This window comes from Halichoeres trimaculatus, unplaced genomic scaffold (assembly GCF_033239565.1).
Source record: "Halichoeres trimaculatus isolate MK-OKI-2021-1 unplaced genomic scaffold, fHalTri1.1 fHalTri1_scaffold_1, whole genome shotgun sequence".
Taxonomy (NCBI): Eukaryota; Metazoa; Chordata; class Actinopteri; order Labriformes; family Labridae; genus Halichoeres; species Halichoeres trimaculatus.
The window spans coordinates 38,837,752-38,852,061 of NW_027437179.1; the positions used below are offsets into that span (position 1 = coordinate 38,837,752).

Sequence of the window (14,310 nt, forward strand, 5' to 3'; positions counted from 1 at the left end):
GAGTGACTGATACCTCCTGATACACTCATCCGCTGCGAAGCTCCATTAACAAAGACAGAGAGCTGCTATTAAAAAACGTGGAGTGGAGTCTCTCTACGCTAAATTTAATTCACAGGTTACATGCTGTCACTCTCCTCCACGTCTGTCTTCAGCAAAATCTGAATCTGAGTGTGTGTGTGTGTGTGTGTGTGTGGTGGGTGGGAGGCTTCACACACGTAACACGGCTGAATGGAGGGCTGATTGTGGAGTACTTCGTTTTTTAAAAGTCAACATTTCAGCAGAAAAGCTAGAGCGCTAATATCGCACCACAAAAACACTTGAAGCTTTTATTCATTCTCTGATAAAAACACGGCTCTCAGCACAACAATGGAACAATGGGCTGTTTCTAGCTGTGATTGTATGAACAAAAAATAAATCCTTTCTGCAAAACTGCAATGATTTCACCAACCTTTCAAAGGTTAATTCCATAATATCATTAAGTGGATTAAGAATTAATCATAAGTAGCAGACTACATCTCTTCCTTGGGGATTATTTGTTCATAATCTGTGTGTTACAGGAGCAGATATAAGCACTGAGCGTGTACAGATGCCTCCTGAAAGCACAGTCCAGATGACCGAGAGCTGAACTTTGTCGGTCAAATATCTTCACTTTTCATCTTTGCAGTGTTGTAATACAAGAACAATGCAAGAGCAAACTCAGGACAGGAAGTAAAGTTCAAGAAGAAAGCCTTAGAAATAAGAATCTGTTGTTTACTATCCACAGGGTTAACACCAGGTCATCCTCAGAGGTTCCCTCTTAAAGACACAGAGACCCACTATTTCAAGCAGATGGAAACTGTCTTAACACAGAAACATGGACACTGTGTCAGGAGCTGAAAGCTGAGCTGAGCTGAGCTAAATAACATCAGGCTATTGAGTCTGTTTTGTAAATAAACAAGGTATAGACCTGATCTATAAGAGACAATGAACTGCTGCTTCAATTTTACCTTCAGTTCAAGTTTTGAAGGATGACACGCCAACAAAACAACTGACAACTTGCTAAGCAGCTTTCCTTTTTAAAAGAGCTGTGAGGAGTTTCTAAGTGATACTGAAAAAGTCTCCCTTCTAGAAATTTGCCTGATCATAATCCACACTTTAAAATGAGAATGAATGGCTGCAAATAAAGGTTACTCCTGAATGCTACTTCTTAGCTTCTCGATCAGGTCAAGCAGGACCGGATTGATTTACAGGACGTCAAGGTATCCGCGGATGAAGTTTAGTAGAGAGAAAGCTAATCTCTGTGATTGATTTTGTAGTGATGGTGGACACTGGAGCCTAACTGTCAGACAGAAAAAGGACAGAAGAGCAAAAGAAAGATAAACAGGAGAGAGATAAAGCACGAGCTAAAGGCTAACATGTGCTAAACTATTTGTGCTAATGTTGACTCCAACCCACAGCCAGCAGTTATTCTGCAGTGGTCTGTTACACATAATACTTTTAGTTTTAAAAAGTCTTAAAATGAAAAAAGTTAAATAATTAATATTATTATTTTTTAAAAACTTTTCAAATTGCAAAAACTTGAAAAAAAATAGCAAAAATTTCAGTTTTGCAATTTCCCCCAAAATGTCAAGGTTTTTAGATATAAAATAAATTTGAAAAGATTCTGAAATTTTCAAATTTGCAAAAAAAAAAAAAAAAAAAAAAAATTAAAAAGTTGCAAAAATGTAAAATTTTAAGATTTTTTAAAATTTGCCAAACACATTAATTTTTTTTAAACTTGAGAATCTATCAATAAAATGAAGAGTGAGGTTACGTTAGCTCTGATTGGTAGATGACTGGCAGAACATAACCAGGATTTACTAACGTTGCATGTTACAGACATGTCTTAGAGCACCGGGCAGTCAGTGGCGCTACCGGCTAATGAAGCTAGCTACTGAAGCTGGCTACTGGAGTAAGGTACACATATATATAGTTTGCTTGTTGTCATGCTTCAAATAACAGTGCTACGTAACTGTACTGATTAATACCTTACCTCGTCAGGTTGTATCCGGTAAAAAGTTGTGTTGTACAAAGAAAATTTGTTCCAGAACAAACTCACGCTTGGTTAAAAGTCACATCTTTACAACAGTGGGCATGAGACTCTGAGCCAGGAGGTGGCGAGGCAGTCCAATCAAAATGGATCCTCCTCAAAGCATCTTTAGGAATGACATCTTTCATCATTAACTATTGGTCACTCTATCCTGGCCCCTGGCCCCTGAGGTAATTGGTGCATAGCTCTGGCCAAGCAAAGAGTTGGTGCTTTGCTAAGCACCACTTTTGAGCACCTGGAGCCAGTTCTTTGTCTGTGGAAACACATACCCCTTTTCCATCAAGCTGGTTCCACGGCTGGTGCTAGTGCCGGTTCACAGTTGGTTCAAGTGAGAACCAGTAAGGAATTGTTTGCTTTACCAGAAATGGGGTATTAACTTATCTTCTTCTTCTGTTGTTTTGCTTACCCCAAACTCATCTTTTTAAAAATGGTGCTCTTCTGTATTTTCACTCTGCTTTGGTTGGTCACTAATCCTGCGCCCACCCTCTGACGTCAGCCCGTAGCCCCGACGTAACGTGGTTCTTTCTGCTGGCCCAGCAAAGAGTTGGTGTTTGCCAGTCACCGGATTTGAGAGCCAGCAACCGGTGCTTAGTCTGTGGAAAACCAAAGAACTGGTGCTATGTCTGGCTCTAGCTCCGAACCAGCCCTGGAACCAGCTTGGTGGAAAAGGGGTAACAGAGAACCAGTGCTAAGTCCGGCAGTGGATTAGATCTAACGCTTGCACCAGATGGTTCGAAAATGGGTAAGTGGGGACAACCTGGTGTTGACAGCAGTGACACCTTTGGACAGAATCTGAAGTGTTTTTCTGGGATAAGGACTCCGTTTCCCATGAGCACCATCACCAACTGTTGTAAAGACCTGATTCTTGCCAAGGCATGCATTTGTTTTGGAAGCAAAGAATGAAGAGCACATCTTCTTTTCTTTGTTTAAGACAACTTTTGGATGTAAGGTGAGGAAGTAAGGTATTTGTGGTTATATAGCGCTAATTTTTTAAAACGTAACAACAATCCAACTTTATAAACTCAGTTTGCAGCATAGTTTCGTGTACAGAAGGTGTTCAATCCTTCTTTCCAACCTCACCAAGCAGAGCCAACGTAACCTGGCTCATCTTATTGATATAAAGTAAAAACAAAAACAAACAAACAAAAAAAAGCATCTCCTATGAGGTTGCAACACATCTTGATGATTTTGCTCTATTCCTGGCTTCCTTTACATCTTATCATATCTCCTCATTGCCCACACCCTGTCAGTGTGACTCAGGTCATCTGAGCTCTCTGCTGTTTGTTTCTCCAGGCTCAGTGAAAACTCTGCCTGTGATTTATATCTGCTCTTAACATTTTCTGTTTTCATTTCAGGATAATTAGAATCTTGATGTTTGAGAAGAACTTTGCAACATTAACATGAAACACAACAGAAATACATTTGACTTCCCTTTAAAAAGAAGGCTACTTCTCTTCAGGGGAGTGTTTGTATTTGTGTCTCAGGAAAAAGTGATTGAATCAACATAGTGATATTGTCAGGCTGAAGATTGGGAACAGTACTGATGTAAGACACTGAAAAAGCACAGAAAGTGCTCGCTATGGTCGACATGGAAACAAGGCTGAGTTTTCAATCAGTTCTAAAAATGAATCAAACTTGATCAAATTATGATACAATCAATATTAGGAGAATGTAGAATTAAATCAACATTGATTTAACTTCAATTCATTATACATTAAAACAATTGTATTATTAAATGAGTGAACTAGCATGCAAGCTAATAATGTTATGTTATATGCATAGCTAATACAAGCAACAGACTCTGGGCTTAAGTTAACACAGCACAGTCATAATACATAATACAAAAAGTGACAATTAAGTCAAACTAAAACAGCCAGGTGATGGTATCTGGATAATTAACTATACACACTAAAAAAAAGAGCCACAGACAGCTGGTCTGTGCCATGTAAAACACAGACAGAGAGTCCATGCTAAATGGGAGACAGTAAGCTGGTCTTTGCCAGGTGTATAACAGACAGCTGGTCTGTGCCATGTGAAGCACAGACAGCCAGTCCATGCGTAATGGAGGATAGACAGCTAGTCTGTGCCATTAGAAGCACAGTCAGCTGGTCAATGCTAAATGGAGGACAGAAATCTGGTCTGTGCCATGTGGAGCTCAGACAGCTGGTCCGTGCCCCAGGCTGTCTACATTTCAATGTACAGCAGGTCTCATATCAACTGTGTTTCCTTCTCACTCACTGTTTTTAAATGCCATCACAACAAAAATGACTTAGCTAGTTTTTTTACTGACTTACATAGGTTTCTTAAAATGTAGGAGAGAAGCTTTCTGAAGTTTGGAGAATATTTTATTGAAAATTGTGGAAATTTAAGGTTGTCTAAATTTTGAGTTTATTGCAGGGGATGTTCGGAATGAATCAACTTACACACGTGACTTTAACTGTTATGGTTTTATTATAGTTGACCAATTATGATGATGTTCTAAATACGGCCACATCAGTTATTGGCACGGCCTTTTCTTTTAATCTGGCAACCGTTAAGAAATTAAATTTAAGACTGTATTATTTTGGCTCTAATACAGCCACAACTCTGTCTGCAGTCACTACTTTGTCTCTAGCATTGTCCCACCCACAGTACTGTCTAATTAATGACCTGCAGAGCCATTATTCGTAAAACTTAACTTCAAACCAAACTACAGGGAGCTATTTTTTTTTTTTTTAAGATTTTATTTAACTTTATAAGACAGCTGCTGAGCCTGGGAGCTGTTAAATAAACATATGCTTAAAGGTGTTAAATAAAGTTAAGTGTTGGAGTTTGTATTGAAACCAAATTTGGACGCTGATATTTTCACTTTCACTACAAATGAATATAGACCCCAAATATCAGTTATCAACTTCCTCGACTAATTCAAATTGGTATCAGCCCTGAAAAAAACACACCAGTGTATCTCTAGTTTGAAGCACAAAGAACCCAGGTGCTGAGTCAACAGATGGAAGTTGGGTTGATGGATTTGAACCCACAAGTCTATCCCAGCTGGAACTTAAATCCCATGAGCCCAACATTCAACTTTGAAAAATCATCTTCAAAACTTCACTGATTCAACAACAGTTTTCCAAATGTTGAAATGGTAACTGTAGTTAAACCTTGAATCAACCATGATTTTTCACCTTAAACCAAACACAACCAATCTGACCAAAATCCAAGATTGAATTCATTTCTTCTGCTTTCTGGGAGGACATCTTACTTTGATAATTTGACGATTCTGACGAGGTGGAATGATTACATTTATTTTCCACACAGCGTGAGTTCAAAAAAAGCTCTTGGGGGTCTTGATGGAGCAAGTATAAAGGAGCCTTTTGTGAACGGAGCATATTTCAAAGCACTTTGAGGAAGAGAAGTGAAAACATTTATGAGAATTTCACTCCTCAGACAATGAACAGCAGACGTCTGGATGTTTAATTGCAGATGAAATGGATTAGAAAATGTATTGAGTGCCCTATGACTAAAGGGGCAAGTCGTCATCACTGTTAACAATTCAGCTGGAAAACACAATTTAACATTCATCACTGAGGTTAGCCGTGAGACGTGACGCTCCATCTCTGTTACTGTGCAACGTGAGCAGTGAAAATGATCCATAAGAAGTAGTGTCAAAAGGTAAGTCTGTGACTAAACACAAAAATATCACTTTCATGTTTACTTTCTGTAACCAGGGCTGTTTCAGGTCCAGAGGAACAGAAAAGGGGAAACAAAGAAACAATCAAGCAAAGGAAGAAAAGAGAAGAAGCTAAAGAGAGGAAGAGACAGCGTGAAGGAAAAAAAGCAGAAATGCGACAAAACAGAAATAAAGAGAAGAGGAAACTTACCGAAGCATCAAGCGCAGATGCTCCTGATCCCCGATGACATCATACTTCAAGGAAAAGACCAAGTGTCCCAGAGCGGCGTCCATGGTGTAATAATTAAAGTGTTCCTGAGGGCAGAGAGGAGAGGAGGGTTTAATGCAAGGATGAGTCTTCCTACAGCTCCTGACAGCCGCTGACACGGGGTAATTAAAAACAGCTCGGAGAAATTAAAAACAGGCAATGGTCAGGACAGCTTCTAATGAAGGGGACACGCTCAGTTCCCTGTGAGCAATAATTTTACACATTTTTAATTTAAACACGCAGCTGCTTAAACACAGCGCTTAGTTTCTGTTTTTAGGTTTATTATGATATTGAGAAACACAAAGCAGCCTCTGCATTCAGAGGAACGAGCAAATTAAAAGTGAACCTCGCATAAATCAGCAGAGCCACATTATGCAGATCCTTTCACGCACATGCTCGGCACGCCTCGGTGTAATTAAGCAACAAGTATCCAATCATGCTCAACAGGCCTGGATGAATCTGGATTTGGTTTCATTTGCTTTCCTTATGTTCCCATTTTCTGAAGGGATTCTGAAGCTGTTCAGGTGAAAACCTCACAAACACACTTCAGGATTCTGTACCTGTGATTATTTTGCTTCAGCTCACCTGGATTATAGTCATTCCTGAGCCACAAATGATCATCTATTTTTAAAATAATAGCTACAAAGTGTAAAAGATATATATCTATAATTTTACATGTTAGGTCTAAGATGTGAAAAAAATTTTTTTGCAAGAATTTCAAAAATTTTTCATTTTTTAAAACTGTTAAATTTCAGAGATGCAAAAACTGCAAAAAAAAAATGGCAAAAATTAGAAATAATTTTGCAATTTTTGTGATTTGGGTGGAAGAAATTTAATGAATTTTCAAAAATTTTGAATTTAATAAATTTGCAAATAATTTCAGTTTTTTTGAATGCTGAAGTTGTGAAAAAAATAATAAAAAATTCAAAAATATTATGTTTTTGAAAACTTTTCAATTTGCAAAAACTTGCAACATTTTTTAACAATTTTGCAATTTTTTTAACCAAGGCATTCAAGGATTTATAACTTAAATAAATTTGCAAAAATTTGGAAATGAAAAAAAAAAATTCAAAAACTTGAAAAGAATGATTTTTTTTCAATAATTTCAATTTTCTAAACTTTTTTAAGCAAAAATCGCAAAACAAAAAAAATTCTAAAAAAAATTGATTTTGTAATTCAAAAAAAATTGAATTTTTTTTTAAGATTTACAATTTTAAATAAAAATTCAATTATCTTTCTTTATCTTATTTTAAAAAGTCTCAAAATTCAAAATTTCAACAGTTCTTTTAAAATTTTTCAAATAGCAAAAATTGCAAAATTTTCCAACAATTTTGCAATTGGCAAAAAATTGGAAGGATTTTAGAAATTAAGTAAATTTACACAATTTTTAAAATGTTTAGATTTGCAAGATAATTTGATTTCTTTTAGATATTAAAATGTTGCAAAAATTAAAAATTTTAGATTTTTTTTTAAACTTTGCCAAACACATAATTTTATTTAGTGTGAACGTATTTAATCATCGATATCATTTGTAAGAGACATAAAAATTCTTTATCCAATAATATGTTTTTTCAAAAACCGATTCAAAGGAGCTGTTTGAGGCTTCAGAGCTGCAGGTTGCAGACACTTGATCTTAATGCATGGGGGAGTCTTAGCCATAAAGCTGATCGAGGTTGATGTTTTTAAAGAAATCCAGATCTTATGCTGGCTTATTTTGGTATACACATGTAAGGGTGACAGAATGATGAAATACTCTATGACTTAAACAGCTCTTGCTACCTTTTCTTTAAAAAAAAAAAAAAAAAAAAAAAAAATTGAAAAACTCTGATGTAATTTTCATTTTCATTCAACGCTTGCAACTACAGCTAACTGTCAGTTTCTGTCTCTACCTTGCCCATGAATTGCTTCCTGTAGATCTTGGCCGTGCTGTTTGTCTCCAGTTTGACTTGAGAGGCGGGACACGGAGGTTGCTCGGCCTCTGGTGTGTCTTTGGGCTCATGGTTGGTCCCCTCGATCCAGTAGCCTCCAAACTGTGGCAGCAGGATGAGCGGGAAAGGACTGCGGCGACCCAGGACCTAAAAAAGACGAGAAGAAAACAGAGGGTCTGTGTTACTATACCTTTCTTCTCTTCTCTGACGGTATCTGACATGTTTAAAACACATCTATGAAACAGTTGGATTAACATGTGGGGTATAAACATAATTCACCTCGTGAACACTGGGGTAGGGGATGTAGTCCTCTTCTGTCTGCAGGGAGGAAGACAGAAATGAGTCAAAACGACAAACAGCTGACAAACACACACTTCTAGTTTAACTTTCACTTTCTCCTTTGAGAGAAATCACAGTGAACACAGTTCTGCATTTTCAGGGTTACATTTCTTTTCCTGAAAACAGAACAGAAAGCACATAAACCGTCGTTCAGATAAACCCTGTTTCTGAGGTTTCAGGCTTTACTCTCATGTTTAACTGAGAGTTATTCAGAGGGAGATGAAATGTTTTATAACCTTCAGAGACTTGGTGTAGAAACATTTAAGGACAAAGGTAAAAACAGAACAACAGCATGACCTTCAGTCCTGAGAAGAAAGGATTCTGGTTCCAGCTGGATGAGAAGCTGACGATCAGCAGCTTCTCTCAGAGTGATTTAAAAGACATCATTAGACGTCAGATAGTAAGAAAACTCCTCTCTGCACATTAAAGATCTCCTGTCACATTATCTGCTGCATCAAAAACCTTTTGAGAATGTTATCATGTCATTTTCATGTCAGCGAGGCCAGTTCCAACATACCTGGACGTGTTTCTCTACAGGTAAAAAGGTAACGTGTGAAAGTTCCCTTCCCACACTCTCACAGTAGTTACTGGACCTTATGTCTTGCCTAAAGCTACAGAAGACACGCCGCTCTATTCAAAGGTCAGAACAAAAGTTCTGTAGGATATGAGGACCATTACTCTCCTGTTTTCAAAGACCTGATGAGATAATTAAATCTTGAGAGTTTTAAAGCCGCCCTGGACGTTCCAGCTCCTCGTAAAACCCACAGACCAGACTCTCAGGATGAAACTATGGCACCTTGTAGCCTTTGTCCTGCTTTGATCTTGAAATTTGTTTTAGCTGTGGGCTCCTCTCATCTTTTCAATTATCTGTATACCAGTATTATGTTCACTACATATTCATATATGTGTGTTTGTATATATAAATATACATTAACATTAATCTATAACAGTCATATATATATTTAAAGCACATATACTGTACTGTTGTTGCCACTCTGTGGAACAACCTGCCTAAGGAGATCAGGGAAGCGCACTTTTTGTGCTTTTATTGGAGATTTAAGTTGAGCATGTTTAAATCATCAAATCATTTCATTTTTAACATTTTATTTGACAGTACCATGGGCAAGATCAAAAATGCTTTATCTTTTTTTTATTTTTTTATCTGTTTTAATGTTTTATTGTTTTTATTTTGAAGACATTTCTTTACTTTTATTTGGTGGTTGTTCATGGCCTTTTATATTTCTATTAAATTCTTCACATTTATCTTTTACCTCTCTTTAAATTTTCAATTAGTTTTTATAATGCAAGGCACTTTGTGACATCATTTTCAAAATGTGCTATAAAAATAAAGTTTTTTAGTATTATTTTTATTCATTTATTTTATAAATAAATTTTTCCTTTCTTTCCATCTGATTTCTTTCTATTTTTTTGTTTTGTTTTGTTAACTATGTATGTGAGTTTGTGTGTTTGTGAATATAAATATACATATTTCTTAGCAATCATGTAATATAAATAAATAAATAAATAAATATATATATATATATATATATATATATATATATATATATATATATATATATATATATATATATATATATATATATATATATATATATAGATAGATAGATAGATAGATATAGATATAGATATAGATATATATAAATATATATACTTTTTTCAATCTTATTTCATTCTTCTTCTTTTTTTTCCCCTTTGTCTGATTTTTGTTTTGTTTATGTTTATGTTTTGTTGTCTTTTTAAATTGACAATACTGTTAATATATCTAAAGATCTGACTGAGTGTCCCCCTCTCTGCTATCACATAATGGTATGATCCTGTATCCTCACATGTGATTGGCTGCATGGCTGTCATTCTGTCAGTCAAAACAAAGTTTTGCCATGAGCTGAGTGATTGAGTGAGAGGTGAGTGACAAAGGGAAAAATAGTTGGGATCTGGCTCTCACTCGCTGGGAATCGGCTTTTTCTGATTCACCACAAAGCATCGGCTCTTTTAAGTCTGACACGTGACTTGTGAGCTGTAACCTCAGGGTGATGACTCTTCCCAGTCTGCTTCTCTCAGTGGTTACTGTGGATGTACATGGAAAACATGTCCGGCCAGAAGTCTTAAGTATGAACCATGTTTCATAGTGACCATTCCAATATTGGGTTGGTACCAAATAAGTAGTATGATTTGTTCCTTGTTTTTCAGTTTTAATGAATGACTCTTCCTTTTTTCTGCTTTTGTCTCTTGTTTCCTCCTTATAAACCTTTTCATACCCTAAGAACACCTGTACTCTAAAGGTCAGGCTTCTGATTGCTGTCAGCCAGTTTCAGTAAATGCTTTATTTTCTTCTTGAGATGATCAGAATCCACTCTCTACTCCATATTACTCCACCTCAGATCTCCTGCAGAGCCTGTTGCCAAAGCCACCCACATCAGCCACCCTCCCAGGTAGCAGGACATTTTGGGATTTGCAGTCCCAGTCCTGAGCTGAGTACCTAACTCAGCCGGAGAGCGTCCTAAAGCCTGCCTGACAGCTGATAAGGAAAGGTTTATAACTCTGCTGTAGCTGATGCTTTACCACACCGCGCTCTGTGGGGAGAGGGGAGGATTTGTGACTCACTTTGAGCGGCGGCGGGAGGGGGCATCTCTGCTCGTCCATCCTGAAACCCTGCAGGGAGAGGAAACAAAGCGTGAGGGGGAACAGGTGAAACATGCACAGAGAAAATTAAGATACAACAGCAGCAGAGAAGGTAGCAGACAGTTTTGATTGTTTGGTTTCGTGACAGTAATTCATGTTGACACAACACAAGCTGGATCATCACATGAGCTGCAGAAAAGGAAAGTGAAGAGGACTGATAACTGAAGGGCTTTGGAGAAGATAAGCAAAGAGAAACCGTAGGTAACATCAACCACCATTCGACTTCACGGCCAAAAGCTGCCAAAAACAGAGCCTTTTTATTCTGCTCTGACTCATAAACACTGACAGCTCCCAAAGCAGAGATGAGTAACTCAGCATTCCTGATCAGTGGCCCTTTTATTGTCCAAACCCTGCAGCGTGACTTGAATGTGATCGAATCTGATGCTCTCTTTTTAGGGGACTTCAGGGGATGAATCACACAGAAATGGGAAACGCTTTCATTTACTTTGCAGATGTTTTTCTGCTGCTTTCACTTTCTGTTCCTTTCTGTTATCCCCTGTGATGTTTGCTGAAAGATGAAAGTTTCAAAGTGTAAAAGGTGACTTTTGTGCTTTACAACCACAAGTAACAAAAAACCTGTTTCTACCAAAGGGTTCAGTTTGGTTTGTCTCGTATGGCACCCATTTTCCGGCATTTCCTTTGAATAAAGTGAGGACAGACCCCCAGATTACCGACCCGTACCGTCCCACTTTTTGGTACCCCTCCATTGGGACACCAGATATACCCATCAGACCCTAGATGGTGGTTGAAAAACAACGGTAATAAAGAAACAAATCTTGGTTGAGCTTGAGCCACATGACTTCCACTTAGCGGTCCGGTTTGGATCAGGATACCCTGATCCTGTTTCTACAGCCAACTGTGCCCTTCTTGGAAGGCGGCAGGTAAGCCGGATGCCAACTGCTTGTGATAGCGTGACGCCATAGCAGCATGACACAGTGTACCCCGCTAATAAATCCAACAAAGAAGAAAAACGCGACACAGCAAACAAAGAGCAAAGATGGGACACATCCAGCAATTTGTCTTTGCAATTTCCATGTGTCTCTTTGTTACAAACAATCAAGCTTTGTTTTCAGAGAAGGAGAAATGCAATAGCTGCTGTTGCACAGGAAGTGACACTTCTTTTGACCAATCAACGGACTCCAGTGTTTCTAGCTCCGCCTTCTGGGGTTGGATCGGTTTGTCTGGAACCCCAACAGAAGGGGACCAAAAAGTAGGATGGTACAGGTTGGTAATTAGGGGACCTTTCCTTGTTTCAGTCAAAAGAAACACCACTAGTGTGTGCTGTATTGAGACGAACTGAACTGAACTGAACTGAACCGCTTGTTGCACTGGAAAAAAACTGAAATCTTATCAAGTGTTTTTGTCTTATTTTCAGGAGAAAATGTCTTTTTATACTTGAAAGGAGCCACGTTCACTTGACCAGTCCAGAAAAATGTCTTATTTCAAGTTGTTTAAAGACTAAAATGAGGTCTGAATTGCTTGTAACAAGTAAAATAAAACACAACAGGACAACAGTACTGTTGGAACAATCATCGCAAACTACTGTGTTGTGCTTGTGCTGCTCAATCTACTGACTGTCTTTAACAAAATGAGCATCTGTTGCTCCACTTCTGCTCTTAGTATTCCCCAGTACACCAGGTGATCGGCTCAACCTCACTTCAGTGGAGATCTACTAAAAGCTAGTTCTGGACAGGACAGTTATAGCACCACCTACAGGCCTGGCATGCTTACTACAGCATTTTCAGTCCCTCAGTGTTTCCGTGTAAACGCAGATTTTTTTTCACTGTGTTTTGGCGTTTTCAGATAAAACGTTGTCGTGTTAACGGGGCACTAGCTTCAGGCAAATTTTCTAGATGTCTCTTGTTTCATTGGCAGATTTTTTTTAACTTGTTACAACAATTCAGACCTCATTTTTGTCTTAAAGTAATTTGGAACAAGATATTTATCTGGACTGGTCAGGTGGATGAGGCTCATATAAGGTCTAAAGAGACATTTTCTACTTAAATAAGACAAAAATACTTGAATAGAATTAAGTTTTTTGTAATGTATAAAATGTTTCTTTTTTGTTTTAAGTAAAAAATGTCTTTGTACTCGATATGAGCCACATTCAACTGGTCAGTCCAGAAAAATGTCTTGTTTCAAGGTATTTCAAAACCAAAATGAGGTCTGAATTGCTTGTAACAAGTAAATAAAATCTACCAATGAAACAAGAAAAATTTGCTTGAAACTAGAATAATGTTTTTATACAAGTAACTTTTCACTTGTTTCATCGGCGAGTCTTCAGGTGAATTTGGCTCCTTTCAAGTATAAAGAGACAATTTTTACTTAAAACAAAAAAGAAACACTTGATACACTACAAGAAACTGAATTCCATTTAAGTGTTTTTTTCTCATTTTCAGTAGAAAATGTTTTTTAGACTTAATATGAGACACATTAACCTGACCAGTCCAGACAAAATGTCTTGTTTCAAGTCATTTCAAGACTTGAAAATGGAACAAAAAAAAAGCAACGGGAATTAAGACATTATTGTAGTTTTATGCAAATTTTCTAGCAACATTTTTCTTGTTTCGTGGGCAGATTTTGTTTACTTGTTACAAGCAATTCAGACCTCATTTTTTTCTTTAAATTACTTGAAACAAGACATTTTTCTGGACTGTCCAGGTGAAATTGGCTCACATTAAGTCTAAAAAGACAATTTTTAGTTAAAACAAAAAAAAGGAAAAACTTGATACACTCCAAAAAACTGGTCTATTCAAATGATTTTTTTTTTTTACTTATTTTCAGTAGAAAATGTCTTTTTAGACTTAATATGAGCCACTTTCACCTGACCAGTCCAGAAAAAAATGTCTTATTTCAAGTTATTTCAAGCCTTGCCAATGGAAGAAGAGAAAAGAAACTTGTTTTAAGACATTATTACAGTTTTGAGCAAATTTTCAGCCAAAATTTTTCTTTCATTGATGGATTTTATTTACTGCTTGTTGGCAATTTGGACCTCATATTTGTTTTAAAATAACTTGAAACAACACATTTTTTTGGACTGACCAGTTGAAATCGGCTCATATCGAGTACAATTTTTACTTAAAACAAAAAAGAAACACTTGATACACTGCAAAAACCTGAATTCTACTCAATTGTTTTTGTCTTATTCTCAATAGAAAATGTCTTTTTAGACTTAATATGAGCCACATTCACCTGACCAGTCCAGAAAAAATGTCTTGATCCAAGTTATTTTAAGACTAAAATGAGGTCTCGATTGCTTTAACGAATTTAAAAAAATCTGCGGAACATAAAAAAGTTGTAAGTATTCAGACATTTTTCTTAGTTAAAAACAAATTTTCTAGAAATTTTTTCTTGTTCC

At 37.0% G+C, this 14,310-nt stretch overlaps 1 protein-coding gene across 7 annotated transcripts in view; it reads right to left on the reverse strand.

Moving 5' to 3' along the window:
• rap1gapb (RAP1 GTPase activating protein b) overlaps positions 1–14,310 on the reverse strand; it is a 248,153-nt gene that overhangs the window by 40,372 nt on the left and 193,471 nt on the right. For all 7 annotated transcript variants that reach the window (XM_074669251.1, XM_074669249.1, XM_074669241.1 and 4 more), the window contains 4 exons: positions 10,875–10,922; positions 8,193–8,231; positions 7,875–8,060; positions 5,929–6,032 (listed from right to left, as the gene is read on the reverse strand). In XM_074669251.1, coding sequence (XP_074525352.1) covers positions 5,929–6,032; positions 7,875–8,060; positions 8,193–8,231; positions 10,875–10,913 — 368 coding nt within the window. In that variant the 5' untranslated portion in view covers positions 10,914–10,922. The remainder of the gene's footprint in view (positions 1–5,928; positions 6,033–7,874; positions 8,061–8,192; positions 8,232–10,874; positions 10,923–14,310) is intronic.